Raw genomic sequence first — 25,621 nt, 5'->3', positions numbered from 1 at the left:
CCAAAGAGGTTAGGGCTCAATACTTTTCAAAACATAAGACAAAGGCAATAAAATAAAATAAGAACAGCATGGGAAAGAGATGTGGATAGAGAACATTGTCAACACAATGTTTAATTAACACACAAATTTAACTAGTGCAAGATGTGCTGATGATTGGTAGCTTTCTAAAAAGGTCCAGCAAATTAATGACAGTTAAATAGAACCACCATGTTCAGAAGCAGTTTTCACCCAAGGTTATAGATGGCTAGGAATAAGCTACTGAGGATCATTGACATGCTGCACTTGTGAGCACATCTAAGTGGCTGGTTGTAGTATTGCAACCTTAAATACTTTAAATATATATACATCCCTACTTACCTCTTCTTTCTTTCTGGTATGTTATGATATGTTCACTAATCAATAAAAATAGTTGCCCATCAGTAACAACACTGAACCAGGAAGTATTTCTGAATATTCCCTTTGAAGCTTCCACATTTTGTTTGAAGTATTTCTCTCTCTCTCATGTGTTATCAGAAAGGAAAGCACTAAGACTACAAGCCTATGCTGATTCCATTGAACACAATGGGTCTTACTCTGGAGGAAATACGCATAGGATTGCACTGTAAAACAGTCCTTCATATCTTTCACATGTATCAGGAGAGCTCCGAAGGTGGGCCGGCCGGCTGGGGGATAAGAAGAAAGACAACAGATCTGGCAGAATTATCTGTGCCTTTTGTCAGTTGCATGGCATTCAAGCAGCCACAATACATATTATGTACCTGTTGCATTTCTGGTTGTCATGCAGCTGCTAAAGGCATGGGAGCTTTGCTTGGGGGTGCAGAGGCCTGCTATTACTTGAGCATTACCACAAGCTCTGGGAGAGGTAGCATCCCCTTTGCCAAGAGAGGTCCTCCTTTTCAGACTTAGTTGTGGGACATTCATTCCAAATAGAGAAGAAGAGGAGGAGGAGGAGGAGTCTGGATTTGATATCCTGCTTTATCACTACCCGAAGGAGTCTCAAAGCGGCTAACATTCTCCTTCCCCTTCCTTACCCACAAACAAACACTCTGTGAGGTGAGTGGGGCTGAGAGACTTCAAAGAAGTGTGACTAGCCCAAGGTCACCCAGCAGCTGCATGTGGAGGAGCGGGGAAGAGAACCTAATTCACCAGATTACAACCCTACCACTCTTAGCCACTACACCAGACTGAATACCAAAAATGAATGGTTACTGAATGCACCACACCAAGAATTATGTCTTTTTTTAAGCTTAAGTGATAATCATAGAATTGTAGAGTTGGAAGGGACCCCAAGGGTCATCCAGTCCAACCCCCTGCACTGCTGGAATCCTGCCCCAAGCTGTCCCTAGGTAAAGTAAAGGTAAATGGGCCCCTGACCATTAGGTCCAGTCGTGGACGACTCTGGGGTTGTGGTGCTCATCTCGCTTTATTGGCCGAGGGAGCCTGCGTACAGCTTCCGGGTCATGTGGCCAGCATGACTAAGCCGCTTTAGGTGAACCAGAGCAGCGCACGGAAACGGCCTTTACCTTCCCGCCGGAGCGGTACCTATTTATCTACTTGCACTTTGATGTGCTTTCAAACTGCTAGGTTGGCAGGAACAGGGACCTAGCAATGGGAACTCACACCGTCTCGGGGATTAAAACCGCTGACCTTCTGATCAGCAAGTGCAAGGCTCTGTGGTTTAACCCACAGCGCCACCCGCGTCCCATCAAGCTGGCTCAAACCACCAAACTTCTGGGTAACAGCCAGAGGTACTGACGCTTTGTGCCATTGGGGGCTCCTTAATCACTTGAATTCTTTTTTGCATTTTGGAAATGGTATGCAGTGGCCCGCTTTGGCCTTTGAAATTTCAGCAGCGGCCGGTGCGACGCCAAAATCTTCTGTTTTATTGTTTTATTTCACAAGATGTATATGCCGCTTGATGCTAATAAAATCTCAAAGTGGTTTGGGAAAGTGTTTTCTTTAAAAAAGAGATATGGTTATGATTATTTTGATGCCCCATGCTTCCCCCCCCCCGTCCCTGTTCTCCTCAACATCAGCTGCCTCGCTCATCCACTTGGGTGGGCGACCCTGCCCCGCTCGCTGCCTGCCTGCCGGGCTTGTTTGTTTGTTTCTTCAGGAAACGTGACCTCAGCCCTTTTGTGGTGCTGAGTGCAAAAAACAGACGGAAAAGGCGCCCTCAGCAGCCAGCCAGCCCTCGGTCCCTCCCTCCCTCCTTCCTCGCCTCGCTCGCTCTTCCCTGGCGACTTTCTTTGGGCGGGCGCGCGGGCTGCGGGGTGCTCAGGGACACGCCTTCCGCCCAGCAGAACAAAACAAGCCCCGCTCTCGGGAGGCTTGAGCCCGGCCAGCCTGAGGGAGAAAGAGCCAGAGCGTAGAGGGACAGCAGTCAGCAGCCAGACGCGCGCCAGCATTCGCCAGGTAAGCAAGCGCCAGGCCCGGCCTTTTCCCGCCGTTCCACGGGCGGGGCACTCGGGCCGCCGCGGCTCTGCCTTGGAAGGGTTAGTGGCAAACGCCCTGCTGCTGCTGCTGTTCCGGCTGCAGCGCGCCTGAAGAAAGTTCCCTGGCGGCGGCGGGGGCGCCATGTCTTGCCGCGCCTTTTCCCCTTATGCCACAGAGCTAACTTTGGGGGTTCTGATCCCCGTTGGTTTCCCCTAAGAAGCAGCCGCCTCTGCGACAGGAGTGTGCGTAAAATGAACTAATAAAATCCCTCGAGACGCGCAAGCCCTGTTTGCGCCCTGAAAACGCGCGCGGCGGGGGGGGGGGGAGGTTACGCGAGAGTAAGCCACGCTTCAGCTTCCCGTAGAGCTGACGAGCCCTAAACCAAACTCTGCCGCCTCCACTGTGAGACATGATTCGCATCTTTTCTCCCCCTGCAGGGAAGTGGTAATTATTTGGGGTCAATATGCAATTTTAAAAAGCATTGCAACACACTCAGCCTTACTACCTGATTCTTGGCTTTTTAGTTCAGAACCAGGTTTTGCCTTTGTGAATGCATCTTAAACGTTTGAATGGGGCCTCCTTTTTTGGAGCTGGGGGGGGCATACTGAAGAAAATTCTGCTCTGACCCCTCCAGAGCCTTCATTGTGATATGATGTCCAAAAGGCGTGTGGCTACATTTCATTATTAGCTGATGAGTGATATGTTTCTTCTAAAAAGTACATGGTGGGCATCCTGTAGACTGTCTAGACCAGTGCAAAAAATCCAGAGTTTGAGCATCCCCATCAGATGGCTGTCCAGTCCCTGCCTGAGAAACTCCAGGAGAAAGAGCTCTTCTCTGTTGTTGAACTGCTCTCCTCTTGAAGTCTCTTCCTAATGTTCAACCCATATCTACCCCCTGTAACTCAACCCATTAAACCTAGTCCTGCCCTCTGCAGCAGCAAAGAACAAGTACCAGTATTTGCCCTCTCCTGCGGTACAGCTGTTCAGGTTTTGAAGAGTGCCTTTGCATTTCCTCCCAGTTTTCTTGTCTCCAGTTTAATCATATCCAGTTTCCTCAACCTTTCCTAACTCAACTTTCTATACCCCTGTGCATCTTCACTGACCTCCTCTGAATTGCCTACAATGTAAAGGGATGTGGAACCAGTGGTTGCCCAGATGCTGCTGAACTGCATCTCCTGCCATCCTGATTATGGGCCATGCTAACTGGATGGGACTTGGAAATCCAGCAATATCTCAAGATCCACAGGTTCCTCTTTAAAGTGTGGTGCCCGGAGTAGCATGATGGAACATACTGTGTGACACACCTTCTTCTTCTTCTTTGGCGATCACTCATAGCCAAGTAAGATTGTCTTCCATAAACACGGTTTTAACAATGAGTCCGTAAGTGACTGTGGAGGCCAATTCTGGATCCACATGTCCTTCCACAGTGGGGATATTGGTTCCCGGGCGGGAGTTGATCACGGTGTGGATTTGCCAAGCATGCCTTCTTCTTAGCACATTTCTCCCTTGTGTCCTGAGTTCAAGGGTCTACAAAGTCCATGACACTTTTGGTAAAGGCTGTTCTACAACTGGAGAGCTCGCAGGCCAGTATTTACTAGTTGTCAGTGCTTATACTACATTTTTTAAGAGGTGCCTTGAGACAGTCTTTAAACATCTTTTGTTGACCACCAGCATTACGCTTTTCAACTACAGTACATTTGCTGTACAAATACAGTCTGTTGAAATCTTGCTGGCATTAGTAGTTAGGGTGGTGTATTAGGTAAATTCTTAATTTGAATAACAGAAGGAACAGTTCTACTCCTTGATAAATACCCCAAGGCTATTATTTCTATTGTTGTAATTATACACTGGCAATTATCTTCAACAGCAGTTGCATTCTGAATTCGTATGGTTGACTAAAAACTTCAGAGCTATTTGGTACCACAATTTCAAAAGTATTGAGCATGCTGAGTACCTGTTGAACACTTGACTTCTTTGCAAAAAAAAAAAAAAGCTAAACACCCTGGGCCTGGCTGACTTAGAAGACATTGTAAGGGTTTATGGAACTTCAGTTTAGGTTTCATTAGTATTACTGATTCTCAGTATACATCCTGTAAATATTGACATTTTAAGACTGGAAATGAAGTTAAGAGATTGTTAGGCCTAAAAGAATGTTTGGGTTTTGTTTTTTTAATTGAAGCAAGTACTTTAGATTGCCAGAGTTTGTGTTGGGAATCCTTATCTACCCTGAACATTGAAAAGTCAGTATTGAAGCCTGTTGTGGAAAGGTACTGGGCAGATAGTAGAGTGCATTGTGCTGAATGGAATTACTATAATCTTGCTTTGTCTAGTTGCAGTACCTCTTTACTTAAGAATTTGACTGTTGTTTAGTACTAAAGAATGTCCATTTATGGTAAAGCATGCTATTACTCAATGATCTGATAATTGCATGAGTGTCTGTGTTCCTTCCCTAGCAGACTTGGAACCTTTCTGACCACGAGTGACTATTAGCTCCAAGAATGTGGCAAAACAACCACAGAAAACTTTGTGAGTTTGCGTAAATCAGGTTTTTTTTTGCTCGTGAAATAATTAGCTGGATTGTATGGTGAGGCTACTCCAGGCCTCCTGGGTTCAGATTCAGTTCTTTGGCCATTTGGCCAGCCTCAGTTTCTCATCTGTAACATGATAATATTAGTGATTTGCCTTAGAATCATGATCACAATAAGATTGTCACACAGGGAATTCAAGTGCTTCTTAAATGATAATTACTTGTAGAAATTGTAGAGGGAAATGGGACACAAGGCACACTAGCAGTGGTGTACCTAGGCTCCCTTGCTCCCTTGGCTTGTATCAGCAGCTCTGAAGTTGAGATATACCATAGACCAGAAACTCAAAATGTTGGCTTTTCATTGCTTTTCACGCTCTATCAGTGACTTCCTCTGTGGCCATGTGGGTGGGCCATGTGGCCATGTGGGTCTACTCTGCTCCTCTCCTCCTTCATTTTTCCTCCTCCAGCAACTCTTGCCCACTCTTTCTTGCCTCCAGGCTCCAGTGTGTGTTAACCTCACATTTCAAATAAAGCTGCTGGCCAGTTGGGCAGGGGGGCCCCACAGGGCTGCTCTGATGGCCCACACCAGCAACTGGATTCCTCCACCAAGGTGCCCAGAGGAGCCTGCACACTTGCCTGCCACCCAGATCAGCAGAGGAGCGGACCATAGAGAGTGCCGAAGGGCTGTCAGGCTCCTAGCCACTCTGAGCCAGAGTGGAGAGGCACAATTTTGCTCCCCTCTGGGTTTGCTCCCAAGGTGGAGACCAACCTGGCCAACACGTGGGTATGTCCCTGTACCCCAGCCACACTTTCATAATGCAGACTTATGAGGATTGTCTCCCTTAGGTACGAGGCAGTCTCCCAATTCCCCCCATATCCCCTCTTCATTGGAACTTCTCATTCTGGGCCCTGAAAAGTATGCCCTGCAACTACTTACCGCCTTTTCTTTTTTTTCTTTGCCCCCAAGTCATGAATGTGACTGAGCCTTAGAACGAAGCTGTTGTAATTTACATTTAAGGAAACATGGGGATTTTCTTCAGAAGCTGCAGTTGACAGACTAGAACAGGAACAGGAACAGGAACATTTAGTGGTCTAAACCACTGAGCCTCTTGGGCTTGCCAATCATAAGGTCGGCTGTTCAAATCCCCGCCACGGGGTGAGCTCCCACTGCTTGGTCCCTGCTCCTGCCAACCTATCAGTTCGAAAGCATGCCAAAAAAGTGCAAGTAGATAAATAGGTACCGCTTCAGCAGGAAGGTAAACGACATTTCTGTGAGGTGCTCTGGTTTCGGTGTTCCGTTGTGCCAGAAGCGGCTTAGTCATGCTAGCCACATGACCCGAAAAAACTGTCTACGGGCCAATGCCGGCTCCCTTGGCCTGTAAAGCGAAATGAGTGCCACAACCCCAGAGTCGTCTGTGACTGGACTTAACTGTCAGGGGTCCTTTACCTTTACCTTTTTACCATCACCCCCAGACAGCATGGCCAATGATCAGGGATGATGAGAGTTGTGGTCTTCAAAACAGCCACAGGCTCCCGACCCCAGGCACTAGATGTCATTCCAGCTTTTCCCCACATTTGTACAGATTACTTGGTTCTCACTTACCAGCTCTTAACTTAACTCACTTATAAACTGTGATGAATCCCATTAACGTTAATGGGTCTAAAGAGGGTTAAATCCAATTACTTTAATTTTGTTATGGATAGGGATGTACAGTTAATCTCTTTGTTTTTCTAAAGTGCCATTTATCAGGCCACCCTCTGCTGCTGTTAAACTTAATGGTTGCGATCTCATGCTTCATTAAATATTTCCTTTCAATGCTTTTTTTATTCTGCCAGTTTAACACAGATCAGTGCTATTCTGAAACTCCAGCAGCTGACCTGCAGTGTATGCCCTGTAGTTCATCCGACAACAAACATATGAGTATCTTGTGACTGGTTTAGTGGTGTCATAATGCAAAATATACATGATTTGAAGAGGAGCAAACTTCCCCCACCTGAGAATACTTTCTTCTTCTTAAAAAAAAATTGTTGAGCTGCAAAGGAAGTCACAATCTGCCCTGTGTCTTGCTCAGCTTGAACTTCCATTACCTCCTATAATCAAGTAGCTTGTGGTACAAGCAACTCCTGCAGCTTCTTCCTGAGCATTATGGATGAGGGCTTGTTTTGTGAAATTTCCCCTCTACAGTTCTCTCCCTCTGCCTTCAGTATAATGACGTGTTGTGTCCCAGCATACAGGGGGAGGAGGGAGAACTTAAACCAAAGTTGCTGCAGCTACATTTTCTGGTCCCTTGATAGATGGATGATTCTCCCACATTAGTATTGGATATATTCCCAGTGGGCTCAGCCTCTGAGTGTTCTCCTCCTATTGTGCTTTTGCAGGTGGTGACTCATAGCTCAGAAGGAATCCCTTCCAAATGATAATGTAAACATCCGGAAAGCATCGGATAATCCATTTTAAAATTATACGTCCTGGCAATTGTCTCTTAGATTAGACATACAGCCATGGGAAATAGAAATACTGATATGCAATTGATACTTGTGAATGCAAAGTTTAGATAAAGCCTACTTCCTTATGTAGTGTGGGAGACTATAAACAGTCATAATCTTACTGAGGGTGGAAAGATAAATTTCCTGTTTCAATTCATCAACCATTCAGCGTCGAACCACATAATTTCTGTAGTTGGGTGCAATAGGATTTGACAGGCAAGAAGGGAAGGCCACCATTTGAATAGAACAAAGGATTAATTTAAAAACTGTAAACAATGATTTTGATCTAACTAGATAAGCAGCAGCTGCGGCATAACCATGATTCTTAACTTCCTGCTGCCCCTTCCCCCAACTGTATGTACGTGTATGTGTGTATATATTTATATATATAATGTTCCAATACTGTTCCTCAGGAAATCACACTTTTTACACTCTTCCATTGTCAGAACTGTCCATTTATTCCTTCTCTCTGCTTCCTGTTCTTTACTTATCTATAAGAGGACAGGTGTTCTTAGTCCATGACTGCTAAGCTTCTTCAGAAGTCTCCAGTAAAAACTTTGTCAAAAACTTTTTAAAAGTCTGTATATTGTGTACAGTGTATACTGGATCACCCATATCTGTATGCTTATTGACACATTATTTTTAGAAATGAACCAACAATTTCTGCTTAAACATAGCTGGTTCCTGCCTGGCTCAAAATGTTTAGTGTGTCATTTTGATTAATGAGTGGAAAGTTCCGACTGCGTTTGACCTGCTTCTGTTGTCACCCTTGTACTTCTTTATTATTGCAGTGGGACCATAACAATGTATTCAGGTGCTTCCCATCTTTCTGGGAAAGTATTTAGGTTTAGATTACATATATTGGGTGTCTTGATGGCTGTCCCTGAACTGCTGATCTCTATTTGCAAAGTGCTGAGGACTACATATAAGCCTTAATACCATATGGAACTATGTTGGTGTAGATTGTTTACAAAATACAATATATCTACACCCTATGCACATTTAAAAAGTGTGCAATTCAACATAATGCCACGAGAAATGCCACATCTGCAAGCATTTCGGCTTGGCAGACAGATTAATCCCCTCCCCCCCTGTGCACTGTTCTGGGGATTCTCCCAACCCCATAGGGCCAATTTCAGAGGGTGAATGGGGTGGTGAACCCCGTTGTGCAAACAGAAGCCTAGTTAGGTGCATCCCACTCCATGTAACTAGGAAATCTGGCTATCAGATATTATTGCCAAATATATTTTCAAATGTTTCATATCACTCTATCTCAACTTTCTTATCATTTAAAAGGAGCAATTTTAAAAATCATTACTTAAAGGAATATCCTGCTGTCATATATGTCCTTGTATGGTGTTTTCACTGTAAGCAAACCACTGTGAGTAAACTATATCAATAGCAATCCTGACAAATCCTTAATCAGTTTTTGTAAATTTCAGAAATAACAAAAGATACACAACAGCAGTTTGCACACTAATATATCATCTACTTTTGAAAGATAATATAAGGGAAACAAGAGTTAGAAGAAGCAATAACTAATGAGTGGAGTAAGAGAAGACAACAAATAATTTACAAATAGTCTACTCAGTGTGAACTTAAATTAAGTATGTTACTGCTGACCATATGGTGTTTATTGTAAAAAACATAGTTATTTCCTAATAGAATAGTGGTACTCAGACCCATCCCAAAATAGAGTAGGGTCACCTTGTGTCATACCTCCCCTTTCTACCACTTATCATATTGTGAGTTTTAATTGAAAGAGGCATATCCCACAACTCTATTCATCTATGAAAAGTTGGTTTATCTTCTTCCATTTATGCTGTTCTTAAAATATGAGTCACTGTCTCCAAATCCCTAGATCAGACTTGGCCTAAAAAGCTAACCAGTGAGTCCAGTGGCAGATCAGTACCTATCTGGTTCTTCAGTTTTATGACACCCAGAATATGTCATATTAATTATGTTTTCAATGTGAAATATTTGTTAAAGTTAGTTATTTAATAGTTTTAAGCATTACAATGATGGATCACAATACTTTGCTTTATCTGACTTTGTGTTTAGTTCCAGTACTCTTTACACACAAGCAACCCCAATCCAGTGAGAGCAGTGTGCATGTGGATAGGAACCCTGTGAAGAGTGCAAAAAAAATGTTAGGGCCTTTCAGAGCTGACAGCCTCAATCTTCTACTTGGCGGAGGGAGCAAATTTAGCTGTCCCCTTGAGGAGAGAGGATAGTGCAAACTCTGGCCATAACTCAACCCAAAATTGGTGCATTTTAAGCTGATAACCATTGAGCAGCTAAGTTCATACAGCTGCTCATAGGCCATGTTATATATGCTATATATGTATTTCTGGATTGGAGCAGGGTTGCTGTTTTTTTACCTTAGCAAACCTTATTGAATCCTCTTTTATTAGTGGAGTTGTTTGACACACCTAAGCTTCTCGATACATACCCCTTTTTTCATTGCATTTTAAGATACGTTAACTTAAGAGCTGCTTTTCCCCACATCTTCCAGTTTTTTACTTGTTTGGCATTGGCAGTGTTGTTTGGATGGAACAGATACTTAAGATTTGTGGGAAGCATAGAATAAAGCCTTGGTTCTTGAAATATTATATGCTGTGACTATTTAAAAGCAGCGCTGCTGAGAATGCTTCACATGCAGAATCATCTAACTAATTAATCTTCTATTTCACTTAAGCTTTATCCTTGTTCACAGCCTTATATTTCTTCCTGGAACATGAAGCTGTTGGGAGTCACAGCTGAGTCGGGGAGCACATGCTTTGTATAGAGCAGGGCCCAGGTTTGGTACTTGGCGATTCCAGTTAGAACAGGACATCCTATGGGCCTTCAGATGTTGCTGGACATCAACTCCCATAAGCTGCAGACAGCATGGCAAATGGTCAGGAATGATGGAAGCTGTAGTCAAGCAAGGGCCACAGGTTACTTACTCATTCCTGAGTTAAAGGATCTTGGGTCAGGAGACACAGTCCTATATCTGACTCTGTATAAATGCATCTCTTTTGAGTTATTCTAGTTAATAATTTGGAACTTGAGTGTAGTAATAGTAGTAATAGCAGTAATAAGATTGTGACCTCTAGTATGTGCTGCTGGATTCAATTTATTTCAGGATATGTCTAGCTGCATCTAGTTAATCAGGTCAAGTTTAAGCCTCCAGTGGCATAGCGTGGGGGGTGCAGGGGGGGCCGGCCGCACCGGCCGCAACATCTGGGGGTTAGGGTTAGGGGGCACAAATCCACAGGTTAGGGGGCGCAAATCCACGGGTTAGGGGGCGCAAATTACTTGCCTTGCCCCGGGTGCTGACAACCCACGCTACGCCACTGTAAGCCTCTTCTGTTTTTGACTTCATAGCCTCTCCCTTCGCCCTGGTAAATTAGTGCTGTAATTTGGTGGTAATCCTAGCTACTGTAATCTAGCTATTGATTAAATCACTACAAATAAAATGATGACAATTTGGAGATGCATAGATCAGATCCAAATAAAACTGTGTGTGATATCCTGGCCAGGTTAAAGATAATCCAGGAGAATCTTGTAAATTGAGGACTTCTCACTGGCAAGGCACAATCCCACATATTTTCTCTTTGCATTTTTGTTCACTGATACTGTTGGTCTGCAGATTATTGGTAGCCTGGATTTAGTATCTGGTCAGTCATATTCAATGGCTGGACAAATGTCTTCTTTGACACAGCTATGAGAGGGCTTGCCCTCCTTTGCACCATCTGAACTGCCCTGCATTGGGAGCATGCAGAGATCAGGGCTTTACCCCAGCTGCTGAAGATACTATAGACAATCTAATTATGCTCCCATCGTACACTGTGCAGCACTGAAAGGTGCTGTTCTGTAGGGACACTCCATTTTATTGAAAGCCAGGGCTGGCCTCCTTCCTGCTCAGCTTGCTGGGCTATGCCCCAGCAGAAAGAAATGAGAGAGAGACTGAGCCACATTTCCTTTTAAGGCAATCCAAGGCTCCTAGCTGGAATTACTTGGCAGAGAGGGAGGGATACAGAACATGAAAAGCTAGTTTGCAGTATATTGAGGTGGGAAGGCTGAGACAGACAACTGAGGGAAATATTTTAAAAAGGTGCTTTGATAAAACTGCTTTTTTCCTTTTTCCGCAGTTGCTGCAAAATCTCCCAACCTTAGTCCAGTGTTTGTTGTTGTTGTTTTTGGAAAGGAACTCTTCAGAACTGGGTGAGCTTCTCAGGCAGCAGCAACTTGCAGATCAGCCAGTACACTTAAGCCAGCGTCTGCAGCCCTTTGCTCAAGAGGGCAGACTACGAGTATGAGCAATTGTACTTGGGGAGATAGGCAGATAGATACAGATGCCTAAAAACAGCCTTTAAATTAGGCAGGTTGAATGGAGAAAGGGCTACTGTACTTTTAACAGTTGTGCAAAAGCGGAAATCTCAACAGGTGTGACTTGTGCTGGGATGGAAAATGCTACACCAGCTGAAATCCCCTTGTTTACACAGGTACACCTGCTGAACTCCTCTTGTTTATGCAACTATCCAAGCTGCAAGCTCCCTGTCCTCCTGAGCACCTGGCCTCCACATGTGACATGACCTGATTTGCCTTGTTTGTGCCTAGTGCTGCCACTGCTGTTTTTTATGCTTCTGTTTTGGAAGAGGTGTTATATTGTTGAACAAGGAGTTATCCAACTCACAAAAGGCAGAACTGGAAATATATATTGGGTTATTTTGCATTGTCAGTAAAAAGAAGATGCTTACACTGAGCTGCTTTCTCATTCCAATGGATGGGAGGAGAGAGAGAGATGTTCAACTTTGCTTTGCAAAAATATAAGATTCTAAATTTTTAGTATAAGCTGTCTCACTTAAAAGTGTGATCTGGGCACTCTAGATGTATATCAAGTTCAGGACCTCTTCCCCTTTACTTCAGAGCAACCAATTGTAGCAATTGGGCCTCTGCATGGAAAATCCACCTCGTGTGTTTGTTTTTAGGCATTCATTAATTATTTACAGAATTTATACTACGCCCTTTAGTCAGAAAGTGACTTCCAAACTTCTTGGAGTGACTTCCAAACATCAATTCTATGACAGTCCCTGCCCACAGGCTCGCAATCCAAAATCACATGGCACACAAAGAAAAGGGAATGGGAGGGAAGAGGAAAAGGCAAGTTCAAGCACAAGTCCTTAAAGTTGCAGCTGATGTCAGTGGCAATTCTGGCTGTCCATCCCCAGAAATAGTCTTCTTCTCAGGCCAGATCCAGGAGCAGAGCTGGTGACAGTGTCCAGGCCAGTAGGACAAGGCAGCTCCTGCCACACAGTTCTTTCTTTGCAAAGCTGCTTTCATAGTAATCACAATCCTTGTTGGAGAGTGCTTGATGGAGGTACCCTCTGCCCTCACCAATGTAAGTGGCAGTTCTGGATGTCTTGCCATTCCTCCCAGATCAGATTGAGGCTGGGAGAACCAGGCAGCTCCTGCCAAACAGTTCTTAAGACTTGATGGCACAGTAGTTATGTGATAAGAGAGGGGGTGTCCCTTCTTGAACCATGTGGACATGATCAAGATGGACTTCCTCTTTAGTTCTTAGTTCTCTGAGTTCAGCCAGAGAAGCTTAAGAAATATTGCTAACATCAGATTGATACTGTATACCACTAATTCAGGAAGTGAGACTTCCTGCGCTCTTCAGCCACGTACTGCCCTGTTCTGTGTTCCTTATCTGATTATTTTTGGCCTTGGCTCCATATTTCTAACCACACCTTTCTGTTTTATTTTTTCCGTCCTTTTATGAGGAGTTGATTGGGTTTATGCACATCCTGGAAGAGAATGTATCACTGCAGTATTGGCCTTGTGCCTGGATCATAAGACTTATTTCCTTCTAGGTTAAAAGCTACCTTGGACAGATTTGGCACATGGATGGCCTTGTCATTTCTGAGCCACTTGGTGCTTTATCTTAAGGTAGCATCCTCCTTGCGTCACACAAAATTAAGGTAAAGGCCAGTTATTCTGCAGGAAGCTAATTCACAGGAAATGCTTAACCTTGAGCTTTGCTATCCAGATCTTCAAAGCAGCGAGAACAGAGTTGCAACAGTCTGCCCTTAAAATGCCTAATGAAATTGAGGCAGTTTCTTCCGCTTCTTCCAGGCCCCCATTCCTTTTGTACATTCTCCTTCTGCTTCAGCTCAGGTGCTAAAATCAGCAGAGGTCTCCACCTTCATAAGCTTGGGGTGGTGGAGGTCCAGGAGAGGGCATTTTCTGTGGGAGCCCCTAAATAGTGGACCTCCCTCCCCACCAAGGTGTCTCTGGCACCTTCATTATACAGCTTCTGGCAAATATTGTAGATGTATATGTAATGTATATTTTTAGGATCCATCCTATTTCTGTCATTGTAAGTTGTTTTAATATTGCATTTTAATGTTGTAACCTACACAAGAGCCTTAGGGTAAAAGACAGATGAGTGGGTGGGTGGAATGATTGGGTACCTTGTTCCTGGCACTGGAACGGCATAATATGAATCTCTTAAACTGTAATGTGGCAATCCTACTAGAACTTCCCTCATCCCCATTCTTTATTTCAGAAATGTGAAAGCAATGAGACTTGGGTATCTGTAGAAATCTACTATTTAAAACATAGTTGGAAATTCCTGCAACTTATGCAGCAAGACTGTTCACAGTAAACAAACTGACAGAAGCCTTCTGAATCTGTGCCATTAATTCCAGTGAGTGACTCTTGCAGGCAAGGGAGAGGTTTTACAGGCATGTGGTATTTCTCATTATCCCACTGTTAATTTCCTCCCTCAACATTCTTGGAATAGAAGCTGAATGTGGAAGACAGGGAGCCAAGTGAAGGAAGCTACTGACATCAGAGGCCAGTGCAGCTCTAGATCTCTTTAGTGCATGTCTGCAATGTACTAAAGTCAGCAACATAAACCAGGCATAGGCAAACTCAGCCCTCCAAGATGTTTTGGAACTACAACTCCCATCATCCCTGACCACTGGTCCTGTTAGCTAGGGATGATGGGAGTTGTAGTCCCAAAACATCTGGAGGGCCAAGTTTCCCTATGCCTGACGTAAACACCCACCCACCTCCATCATAACACTAGTGTGCTGTGAATGCATAAAAACCGGTGCGTGCAGGAAATACAAAGAGCAACCCAAATAAGGGTGGCAGGAATGGGGGTAATGATGTGGCAACACCCTTAGTTATAGAAATATGCGAGCTGTTTATCTGGGTCCACGCACTATGGTCTACAGTAAAGGTACTTTCTGCCACAGTGTGGTGTAGTGGTTAAGAGCGGTAGTCATGTAATCTGTAATCCGCTCCTCCACATGCAGCTGCTGGGTGACCTTGGGCCAGTCACACTTCTGTGAAGTCTCTCAGCCCCACTCACCTCACAGAGTGTTTGTTGTGGGGGAGGAAGGGAAAGGAGAATGTTAGCCGCTTTGAGACTCCTGAAGGGGAGTGAAAGGCGGGATATCAAATCCAAACTCTTCTTCTCTTCTTCTTCTTCACATCAATAAAGTCTGCAAACCATTCTTTTCACAACTTCATGCAGGTTGATTATTGGGTTTTAATGGGTTATTTGAATGCATTCTTGGCAACTGGTAAGTCAGGGCCAGCCCAATACATTTGGGCACCTGATACAGATGGCAAAGTGATGCCCCCCTCTTTGCCATGAAATAAAAGATGGGTGAAGATCTATATAAGGAACAAAGAGGTAATAAAGATCCACATCAGGATCTGCTGCCCCTGTGGATCCTGCCACCTGAGGCGGTTGCCTCACCTTGCCTCATGGGTGGGCCAGTCCTGTGGTAAGTTCATTGTGCTACCCCAGTTCCCCTGTCTTCGGTCAGTTACATCCCCCCTCTCATTTGTTCCCTTTACAGGATGCCAAACTGGGGTGGAGGAAAAAAGTGTGGCGTGTGCCAGAAAACGGTGTACTTTGCCGAGGAGGTGCAATGTGAAGGCAACAGTTTCCACAAATCCTGCTTCTTATGCAGTGAGTATGGCAACCCCAGGGATGTCTCTGATTTTCTTTTCATGCAGACATGCACAATACTCTTGCCAACATGGTAAATAAATTCTGGGATTTCTTCAGCAGCTAGTAGGGAATATGTTGCAATCTGGCTTTGCTGTTTTGCAGCCAATGCAAACTAGCTCTCTGTAAGGAAGTCCTGCAGTCTAACTACTATACAACACTGCCTCTCCTCTTTGGACATGAGCACTGTAGAGCTACAGCGGAAGGTCGGCAGGTAGTAGGGCCTGGTATTTTGACTGCTGAGCTGCTTAAACAAATGTCATGTATATTGCCACATGATCTGGCTCACACTCACAGGGGTGCTGTGAATATAAATTATGTACATGAAAGAGAAACATGTACATGGCCAAGAGCTCCTGGGCAGCAACATTCCACTGGAGGGGGTAGGACTAATAACCCATAGGCTGTATCCAACCCCCAAAAGATTTTTGTGTCCCCAATTTGTCATTAAAAAATTCATCCACTTCTCTACTGGCTCTCTTGCTGTGATGCCATAGGGGTTTTTGTGTGTTCTTCCCAGGCCCCTCCAAATCTCTTTGTTTGTTTACTGAATTTACTAAAAACATATTTTAAAAATGATTAAAGATTGTCTTAAAGTAGTGTAGATAGCTGATGGAAAATTCTTTGAAAGGCAATCTTGAAAACTGCCCATGCCTACCACACGGGGCCTGAAGAGTCAATGTGGTCCTCTGCTCAAAAAGAGGTTAGCAACACCCCTGTTCTAACCAAACTGCTTTCCACTTTGTACACCTGTCTAGTGGTCCCAGCAAGCCAGAAAATATCTACCTTTTCTAAAGGGATAAGCCTTGCTTGTAGCATTCACTGTGGCTCCCACCAGAATCTCTGCAGTACCCTGAGAATTCTTGCTTCAGATTTTGAACTGTGCATTCACAACCACATTTTGGCAGTACAAATCTGCTGCTCAGAATGTCCCCCAAAACAATGACGGATTGCTTTCTCTAGTAACCCTGAGTAAAGCACACCAGTCGTTTCCCCCCAGATTGCAAAGGAACATGTAATATGCATGTTCAAAAATTGGAGGGAAAAAATGTTCTTAAAAGCACTTTTTAAACTTCCTGCACATTTACCAATCTTTTATCAGATCAGTTTGAAAGCTGGAACATTGTTGACCTCTTCATGTACATTACATATGCCAATGTTCAAATTATTAGCTCATGTTTCAAATTATTTTGCAAGTTAAAATAGTGAAAGTTTTTTGAATCCTAAAATCAGACTTGTAAAGTGCTACTGATGGCCAGAAATGTCATGAAATTTTTCCTGCTCTATTATTTCATACAAAAAGGTTTCTGACGGTCCTTTTTATTGAGTCATCTGTGTTAACAGATATGGGAGCCTGCTTTCAAGTTGCATGGAACTCTTAATCAGGCAGGAGCAAGTGTTCCATGTAATTCAAAAGCTTTCTGTCCTACTCTGCCCTACAGTCCCTGTACTCTGCAAGCACAACCATTAAATTTCCATGCACTGTAGTGCTAGTCATAGATGTTAAAAGGTTCTATATTAAATTGTTTCATAATGGCAATGGATCTCGCTCTCTCTGTAGCTCCATTCTAATTGACAATGAATTCATAGCCAGAATTTTAAACCTGATAGGCCCTGCCTATTGAAGCTGAATGTCAAATGTAGAGCCTCTTTAGCCAGCTGGTGTTGACTTGGTTGTTGTTTTTTAAATAAAATAAAAAGCTTTCTGTTCTTGTGCTCTGCTCTCTACTGCATCCAATGTTAGGCTTATCTTCACACTAATGCTGTGTTTGTCTTTTCTTATGCGCTGTGTGTCTGATGACCTCCTATGTTTGTGTGTTCTGCCTCTGAGAATCTTGTATATGCTTCAGCTTGCTGTGGTTGTGAATAAACTAAACAATAGCTGGTGAAAGGAAATGCGGCTAATCTGCTAATCTCAAAGCACTGAAGGAAATGCCCTCTGTGATGGGACTGTGTTGACCTGGGGCAACAGCTGTTCTCTAGTTTAGCAGCTGGAAAATGTGATTTTTACTGCAGCTATGGACATCTTAAAACAAAAGTTGTGCTGCTCTCTTACTGCACAATGTGTACCAACCTCTGGTCCCTGTGACCACATAAACTCACTTTGACCCTAACAAAGGAAACTTAATAGGAGCAGTCTCATCTGTTGTTCAAGTGACTTGCCTGTTCATGTATAATGTGGGTGTGGAGATCTAATTTTTACATCAACCTTAAGCAAAGCTACAGGGGGGAAATGTCTGAAGTAGGGGAAGAGCTGCAGCTCCTGGGGAAGGGCCATAGCTCAGTCATAGAGCATCTGCTTTGCATGCAGAAGGTGTCAGGTTCATTCCCCAACATCTCCAGGTAGGGCTGGGGAGAGAACCTTGGCTGAAACCCTGAAGAGCCATTGCCAGACAGTTTACAGACAGTACAAAACTAGATGGACCAATGGTCTGTGCAAGTAACTGAACACTTGTGGACTTGCAGATATTATGGCCTCAAATAAGAACACTTCCAGGCTTGGGGAACCAGGAGACCCAAAGATCACACCATTTGTTCACCAGAGAGCCAAAGTCTACGTTGGAGGGTTGCCAACCCACAAACAATGAACTGCATTACCAGCCATGTTACAAATGTGAAGAGAGATGAGACAGAATAAAATTGCCAAGTCATTTATTTATGAAACTTTTATACCACTTTTCTGTTAAAAATAAACAGAGCGGTGTATTGTTTGGAACAAACAGTGAAGGATATTGCATGGCAGGAAATCAGCATTGACATTCCTTTGAATATAAATTAAGCAGAGCCTTAATCAGTAAACTGTCAAGAGGACTTGATAAAACAAAACCCTTAAAATAAAAAAGGATGTAGCTCCTCAACCCCATTAGCCTTTACCATTTCCAAATAAGATCCAAGCTCTGTTGTTTGTGGGGGGTGGGAGAAGTTCCTAAACATATCAGCTTCCTGGACAGCTACTGAGAAGGGGCCTCATTTGCTCTGAATGAGAGTAAAGGGAACACACCAGCAGTGAATCAGTTCCTGTTCCACTGATTACAACAGAGAGCAACATAGTTAATCAGTGACGCATTGTAGAGCACGTAAGTGTAAGTAAGTGGTGGGCTTGGGTTACATCAAAACAAACACCAGATTCTTCTTGAAGTGTGTGGATACGCTAAACAGCTGTCATCTGCAAACAACCCCAAACCTAGTCCTTTTTAGCTTTTCTGAGCTCATTGGTATGGAATCTCTGCTTCAGAACTACGGCTAACATCCCGATTTCAAATAAATGAGGCATTTGGCAGTGGTTTCTCAAAGATTTGTATATGGGGCTGAGCAAAAGGTGCCTTTGATATGGAGAGGGCAAAACTCTGAATGGAAAGAAGACACACTTCAATCCCCTTCGCCAGAAACATAGAACCAAGTATCTTTGACCAAAGCTGATTCCACTTAAGATTACTATAATGACCCAGCAGCCCAATAGACACGCTGTTCAAAATAGCTGAGCCCAACTTGTAGTGATTGTGCAAGACATCCAGGCCAGGCAAGTATTGGAACTCCACTCCAAGAAATGTAAGCTGTTTTTGATGGAAGAGAGTTTTGCAGCAATCCTCCTTTGATGGCAGCACATCTTGACACTCCTCCTCCTATTAATTCTCTCTGCTGGAGGGCTAGACCAGTCAGAGGAAAATAGTACCATATTTGGTAATGAGGATGGGATATTCAGTCTCGAAGACCCATATTTAGTTGCAAGGTATAGGCTGTTGCTACTGTTGCTACTGTGGCATTCCTAGGGGAGCGATCTGTTTTGTTTTCGCATTCTTTAAGAGTAAGACAATTTTATTTTGGGCTAAGAGGCAAACTCCAGCCTCCTGAGGTTTTAAAACTTGACTGCTGTCGGCAGTCTCAACATCTCTTTCTCTCTCTCTTTAAGGACAATATAGAACTCAAGGCTCTAATTCCTTTGCAGCTGGGAGAAACATAACATTAGCTCTTGGCCTCAGTTCTGATCCCCCTTATCCTTGTGGCCATCGTTCTTCTCCTCTCCTCACCCTCTGCAGTTCTGACTCTAGAATCAAGGCAAGGGTTAAGAGAGGACACCAATATGAGTGATGCTGAGGTCTGAATGTGCATTTGAGAGAGGAAAATGTGTTTGTGTGCAACAGTGAAGCTGTCAGATACTGGATAGCCCAGGCAGAAGCATCTTTGTCTGCAGTTGGAAAGCTCTGTCAATTTTCTTTTCTTTTCTTTTTCAATAATTTTTTATTGCTTTTCCATAATATTTAACAAATTGTCACCAAAATAATACAAATTACTACAAATTCAATACAAATTTAAAAGCTGATATCCCACACACCCCGGATGTTCCATCTATTTTCCTCTCTCCTTTCCTGCTCCCAATAAAATAACTTTTCCGACTATCATTTCATGATACAGTCATCCCTTCTCCCTCAGTTACCAGTTTTTGCTGTGGCTTTTATACATTGTTATAAACTGTCCTCAAAATAGTTGAGTAGAGTAAATCCTCTTTTATCTATCTGTAATAGTCATTCATCAATTTTGAAACATTTCCTTCTGATACCTCTTGAGTAACACTTTGCCTGAGAAAGACAGATCTTGCTTCCTCCCAGACAACACGCACACATTCTTCCCTAACATGGCCTTGAACATTGCTGTCTGACATCTGGCCCACTCAGTCTCACTGGTGCTGCATGCAGAGGGTGAAAATGAAACCCCTAGAATTTTTTGGGGGTATAAACATATAATATGCATCACCCCCTCACACTACCAATTTCCCAACATCACCCACCCCTCACATTTTGCCAAAATTTAATCCTGCATTTTACATACAAACAGTTAATTAATAAATCATTAATAAACATAATCCATATCTCTTCTTTTCTGTCTGAAAGTCTCAGATGCCGTCAAGATGGTATGCACTGTGGTCCACCCTGTCTCTTTCACTGTTCTTATTTCCAGCTTCAAGGCAGTGGGGTTGATATAATCTCAACAAAATCCATATCTTCTCTCCATTTCCCCCCCCCTAAACTAATAATTCTTCCTGCAGTCCATCCTGCCAATCCTCAGTTCCATTACATCCAACTCCATAGTTTATTCTCTTCCGAGTGCTTAACAGACAATCAATCCAGTTGTTCCCAAACTTTTCTTCTTTATTATTTTAATTTCACAATATGAAGTTCCAAGGAGTGGTCAAAATCCCACAAAGTTCCTCAAGGTTGTTCCTCTCCATCTTCTTTCAGGCAAAGTCCTTAGTTATAGAATAAATCCATCACAATGAGGTATCTTTAAAGTCACTCTTCCCAAAAATTTTACATTCCATTGCTTTAGGGGAGAGTAAATAATGCAGACCCTCCCAAAATGACTTAAAATATTGCCTCCCCTCCTCTCCTTCCACCTCTCAAGCAAAGCAGAAACAAGCATCTTTGATTCTTTCCAAACCTTTCCAAACAGATGGTTTTCTCTTGCAGCATAAATCAGGATTTTTTCAGGAGGGTGCCTCTTCGCTTGCCAATTATGTCTGAATTAAATGGTATTCCACAGCTCATCACAGTAACTTGCTGGGGCTGTCCTTGGATGGAGCCATTGAGCCCAGCACCCTCACCTTTTCATCTGGGAGATGAGGATTTCCACACACACCGCGAACACACACAGAGTATCTTGACAGTAGCTCTTCAGTGTCATCTGTACTTTGACCCTAATTTTCTGTGGCACTGCAGGTATTGAATGGCTACCCACAAATCTCCTCAGGTATCTCCTTGGAGAAAGCAGGTCTGATAATTAAAGCTTCTGAAGGCCTTCTGACCTTTGTCTCTTCCTTCTCCCTTCCTTGCAGTGGTTTGCAAAAAGAACTTGGACAGCACCACAGTAGCTGTGCATGGAGAAGAAATCTACTGCAAGTCATGCTATGGGAAGAAGTATGGACCAAAAGGCTATGGATTTGGACAGGGAGCAGGGACTCTGAGCATGGACAGGGGGGAAGGACTTGGGATCAAACCTGAGCAGTAAGTTGTAAATCTTTCTGCATCTTGGTAACAAGTGTGATCATATTGTCTGTCTTAGGTGAAGATTTTATTTCTTGCTCATGCAGAAAGAGGATTTACTTCTGGAGAAGTCCCTATAATTCAGAGATACTTCTGACCCAATGCTGCTTTTGATTAAAATACCACAGTGCTCTCTCATATATGGGGAAAATCCCCATGACTGGCAACAATTTTAATTGGGGACTTGATCAATTCCCAAGTGCTTCTGGGTGCAGAAAAAATGCAGCACTCTGGTTATTTAAATGTGTGGCCTGCCCCCTCTTAAACACCATAACGTATTGGCATTATCTATAATCTAGACAAAAGCCAACAAAACAAGCCCCAAATCCTCTTTTTTCCAGGTTAACCTTGGTCACAAGTGCCAGCTTGAATAAGGCCCTGTCTAGTGATAACTGTGCCAAATATGGATATTTTAGAAAGTGAAAAAGCAAACGGGCACTCTATCTTTTGGAATGACACAATTTCTGTACCCTCTCCTAAGTTGTAGTCCTTGACTGCTGCTGTATTGAGTATATGACTGAAATTATCTGGATGAGTACCAGACCAGATTCTCATCCCGCCAGATCTCTGTGATGTAAACAAACTCTGTGGTCTTGTCCCCTGCGCAGCACACTGACCTGGCATTCACCAGCAAAAATGGAAGTTTTGGAACAACGCTATCCTATAACTTACCAGTCTCTAGAATACTGATGGCACACTGTTTTTGTTCCCCACTCCTTCCATAGCCACAAATGGAATTGGCTGTCACCAATATCTTCCTTCCCTGCAGACTCTACAGTGTACAAACCTGCAGACATATAATGATTGTTTCCCTGTCTGGACTCCACAGGCCCCAGCCCCACCAGCCTACCAACAATCCCAACGCATCCAAGATGGCGCAGAAGGTGGGTGGTGCTGACGGCTGTCCCCGCTGTGGACAGGCTGTGTATGCTGCCGAGAAGGTGGTTGGAGCTGGAAAGGTAAGAGCCTGCTGTTAAGAGCTGAACCTCAGCATAAATCACACACTGATGTGAGAGTAAATCAAAAACATTGGATGCAATGGGGAAACCGCTTCCAGTTGGGGTTTCCTGATTTGGGGCATACATAGTGAAACACACGCGTGTGGAATTTTCCCACATTGCAATTTACACTAAACTTGTTGCATGGGGTGGAATTTAATGTTGCAGTATTGTGAATGTTCTGTTTTCGGAAGCATTTCAGCTTGCCAGACAGATCAAACTCCCCTCCCCTCTCCTCTCCTCTTGGGTTGCTTCCAGTGCCCTCTGAGCCAATTGCAGGGGGCATGGGGCGGGGGCGGGAAGAAGGCCCATCACACAAGCAGAATCCTTGCACAGGGTTTCCACTCACAGGCTCCTTAGGCAAATCCTGCCCATGAAAACTATGTCTCTGTAAGAACTTCATGTTATAAGAAGCAGCTCTTGAGTGTTCAACAACTTTTTGTGAAGGTGCTCAAAACAGCCTTCAAAATTTATCCTCTGTCAGATTAGCATAGATATTTTTGTAATCTATTGCAGAATCAAGACAGAAACGTGGCATCTTTATGTTGCAGTGTACAATGATCTTTGGAACTCCTTGCCCTAAATTATGATTAAGGCTAGCAGCATAAATAGGAATATTAATGAAGTTAGTTGGGGTATGTCCATTCTCTTCCTTGGGTTGCATGCAAACCTTCAAATGCTAGAACCTAGGAGTGATCACTAGGAATTTGGAATAAAGGTAAAGGTAAAGGTACCCCTGCCCATACGGGCCATCCGTGTCCGACTCTAGGGTTGTGCGCCCATCTCACTTAAGAGGCCGGGGGCCAGCGCTGTCCGCAGACACTTCCGGGTCACGTGGCCAGCGTGACGAAGCTGCTCTGGCGAGCCTGCACCAGCGCAGCACACAGAAACGCCGTTTACCTTCCCGCTAGAAAGCGGTACCTATTTATCTACTTGCACTTAGGGGTGCTTTCGAACTGCTAGGTGGGCAGGAGCTGGGACCGAAAGACGGGAGCTCAGCCCGCCTTGGGGATTCGAACTGCCGACCATGCGATCGGCAAGCCCTAGGCGCTGAGGTTTTACCCACAGCGCCACCCACGTCCCATAGGAATTTGGAATATTTCAGTGCAAAACAGTATTTGGGATGGGAAGATGGGTGACTGGGCTGCCGGCCTCATGTATTGCCAGTGAGAACTACTGTCTTTAAAAAAATAAGAACCTGACAATACCTAATGTAGGAGACCAAAAGTGTTGTGGTGAATCCTTTTACTTGCACCCTAACATCTTGTCTTCTGTGTTGTCCTCAGTCATGGCACAAAGCATGTTTCAGATGTGCAAAGTGTGGTAAAAGTTTAGAGTCCACTACTTTGGCTGATAAAGACGGTGAAATCTACTGCAAAGGTAAGAATTTATATTTCAGGATGTCTTGCTTGTGTTAGATTTCTAGTGAGATATGATGGTTAGTCACAGGTCAATGTGTCAAATGTGATGCTAATGCAAAGGGTGTTCTGTCCCACTCCTGATGGTCTTGGAGGACCAAGATGCAGAATTGCAAAAAGTTGCTATTTAGGGCTTTCATAGAACCGTAGGTGGCAAACCTCTACTATTTATAACTGTTCCTTGACTTGCAGTGTAATAGTGAGACCGATAAATTCCCCCTACCCTTCATCAGTTTGCCCACCTTGATAATATCTAATGATACCTATAGGTATATATATAAACACATTTTTCATATCAGCACAGTGTGTCTTAAGGCCTAAACAACTCTCAATGCTCTTGTCTTGTGTAACTTATCGCTGATGCTCGTTGTTGTTGTACAAAATTATTAATCACAGTGGGTGGGAAGAGGCTTCATATCTCTATGCCTCTAGTGGGTTTTCCACTAAAACTTTTAAATGCAATTGCTACAGATTGCAGCCTCTACAGCTGTGTTTTGTAAAATAATAATAATGATGAAAGTGTTTGAAATGGAGTGGGAGAAGTTACATGTGTATAGTTTGCCCCTGAAAAGGGAAGTGTAATTTTCCTGCTTTTGCTCAGTGATTTATGCTGTATGAACTGTTGGTTTGCTGCATAGCCAACACTCTGACTGTGTCTCTCTTCACCTTTTCTCCTGCAGGCTGCTATGCCAAGAACTTTGGTCCCAAGGGCTTTGGCTTTGGGCAGGGAGCTGGAGCACTTGTCCACTCCCAGTGAAGAGCTGGCCCTTGAGAGACTTTGAAGTCTCCTCTCCAGCACTGAATGCTTTGCCAATGCTGAACTCATCCAGACTGACCCTCAAGGCAATTTCACCAGTTCTTGCAAATGTATTAACAGTAGCAGAATCTGCTGCTTTCCAGTGTATCACTGGCCCACCTCCTGTTTACTAGCTCAGCAGCCAACCATATAGTCCTGACCCATATGCCCTAGAAGACACTAAAGTTTCCAATGATCTGCAGTGGGCTCTAACCTACTATGGCTCACATTAATACAGTGGCCTTCTTAAATACAGTTTCACGCTTTCAGCCACAGCTGAAACTATATACAGCAGAGAGCATAGCCATTTCCGTATATAAAACACTGTGATAGCTTCTTCAAAACACCTCTTCCTCCTACCCCAGCAAAGGTTATTTTTGTGAGAACATATTATATATTGTGATATTAAGTCATATTGAAAAGTCAAGTGCAAAATATGAAGCTGATCAAAGATGATTGTGGACCACAAGGATAAAGAGCTGAAAACTAAAACTACTTAGTTGTGTATAAGTGATACAGAGAAGGAAAGGGAAAGTGTGTAAACATGCACAAAAGTGTAAATAAAGCACTTTTCTAGAGTTTGGAGGAACTATGCAGGCAAATCCTAAACTCTTGTAACCTTGAACATTTCATTTTCAGAAAAATTACTAATATAGTATTAAGGCGCTTTTTCATATTTGGGAGAATTTAGATCATATCAAAATAAGGTTTCAGAGACTGATACACAGGTGCTTTCCCCAGTGGCCCACCATTCCTGTCACTCCTAGAAGGTGTACAAGTTTGAAGGTGTACAACCAAAGTTTCAATATTTGTTACGGCGACTGGGACCACTGAGAAGTAGAGGGTCTAGAAGTCCAATTTGCTTAGGGAGGTTCCCTGGGCAGGAGAGGACCTGCCTATTGCA

At 43.6% G+C, this 25,621-nt stretch overlaps 1 protein-coding gene across 1 annotated transcript; it reads left to right on the top strand.

Annotated features, from left to right (window-relative positions):
- The first annotated feature begins 2,252 nt into the window (after positions 1 to 2,252).
- CSRP1 (cysteine and glycine rich protein 1) lies at positions 2,253 to 25,486 on the top strand. The gene is made up of 6 exons (XM_082227460.1): positions 2,253 to 2,415; positions 15,316 to 15,428; positions 21,298 to 21,466; positions 22,335 to 22,464; positions 23,790 to 23,883; positions 24,602 to 25,486. The coding sequence occupies exons 2-6, from the start codon at positions 15,317 to 15,319 to the stop codon at positions 24,676 to 24,678; spliced, it is 582 nt and encodes a 193-aa protein (XP_082083586.1). The 5' UTR covers positions 2,253 to 2,415; position 15,316; the 3' UTR covers positions 24,679 to 25,486.
- Positions 25,487 to 25,621: the final 135 nt, after the last annotated feature.

Source organism: Podarcis vaucheri (assembly GCF_965113315.1).
Source record: "Podarcis vaucheri genome assembly, chromosome: 6".
NCBI classification, from domain to species: Eukaryota; Metazoa; Chordata; class Lepidosauria; order Squamata; family Lacertidae; genus Podarcis; species Podarcis vaucheri.
This window is presented reverse-complemented; position numbering and strand designations above follow the sequence as displayed.

What these genes read in the sequence shown, in the direction of transcription:
- CSRP1 (XM_082227460.1), top strand. Translation starts at nt 15,317, where the DNA reads ATGCCAAACTGGGGTGGAGGAAAAAAGTGTGGCGTGTGCCAGAAAACG. An exon ending in CTTGGGATCAAACCTGAGCA is followed by an intron (nt 21,467 to 22,334) that starts GTAAGTTGTAAA and finishes TGGACTCCACAG; the next exon opens with GCCCCAGCCCCACCAGCCTA. An exon ending in CGGTGAAATCTACTGCAAAG is followed by an intron (nt 23,884 to 24,601) that starts GTAAGAATTTAT and finishes TTTCTCCTGCAG; the next exon opens with GCTGCTATGCCAAGAACTTT.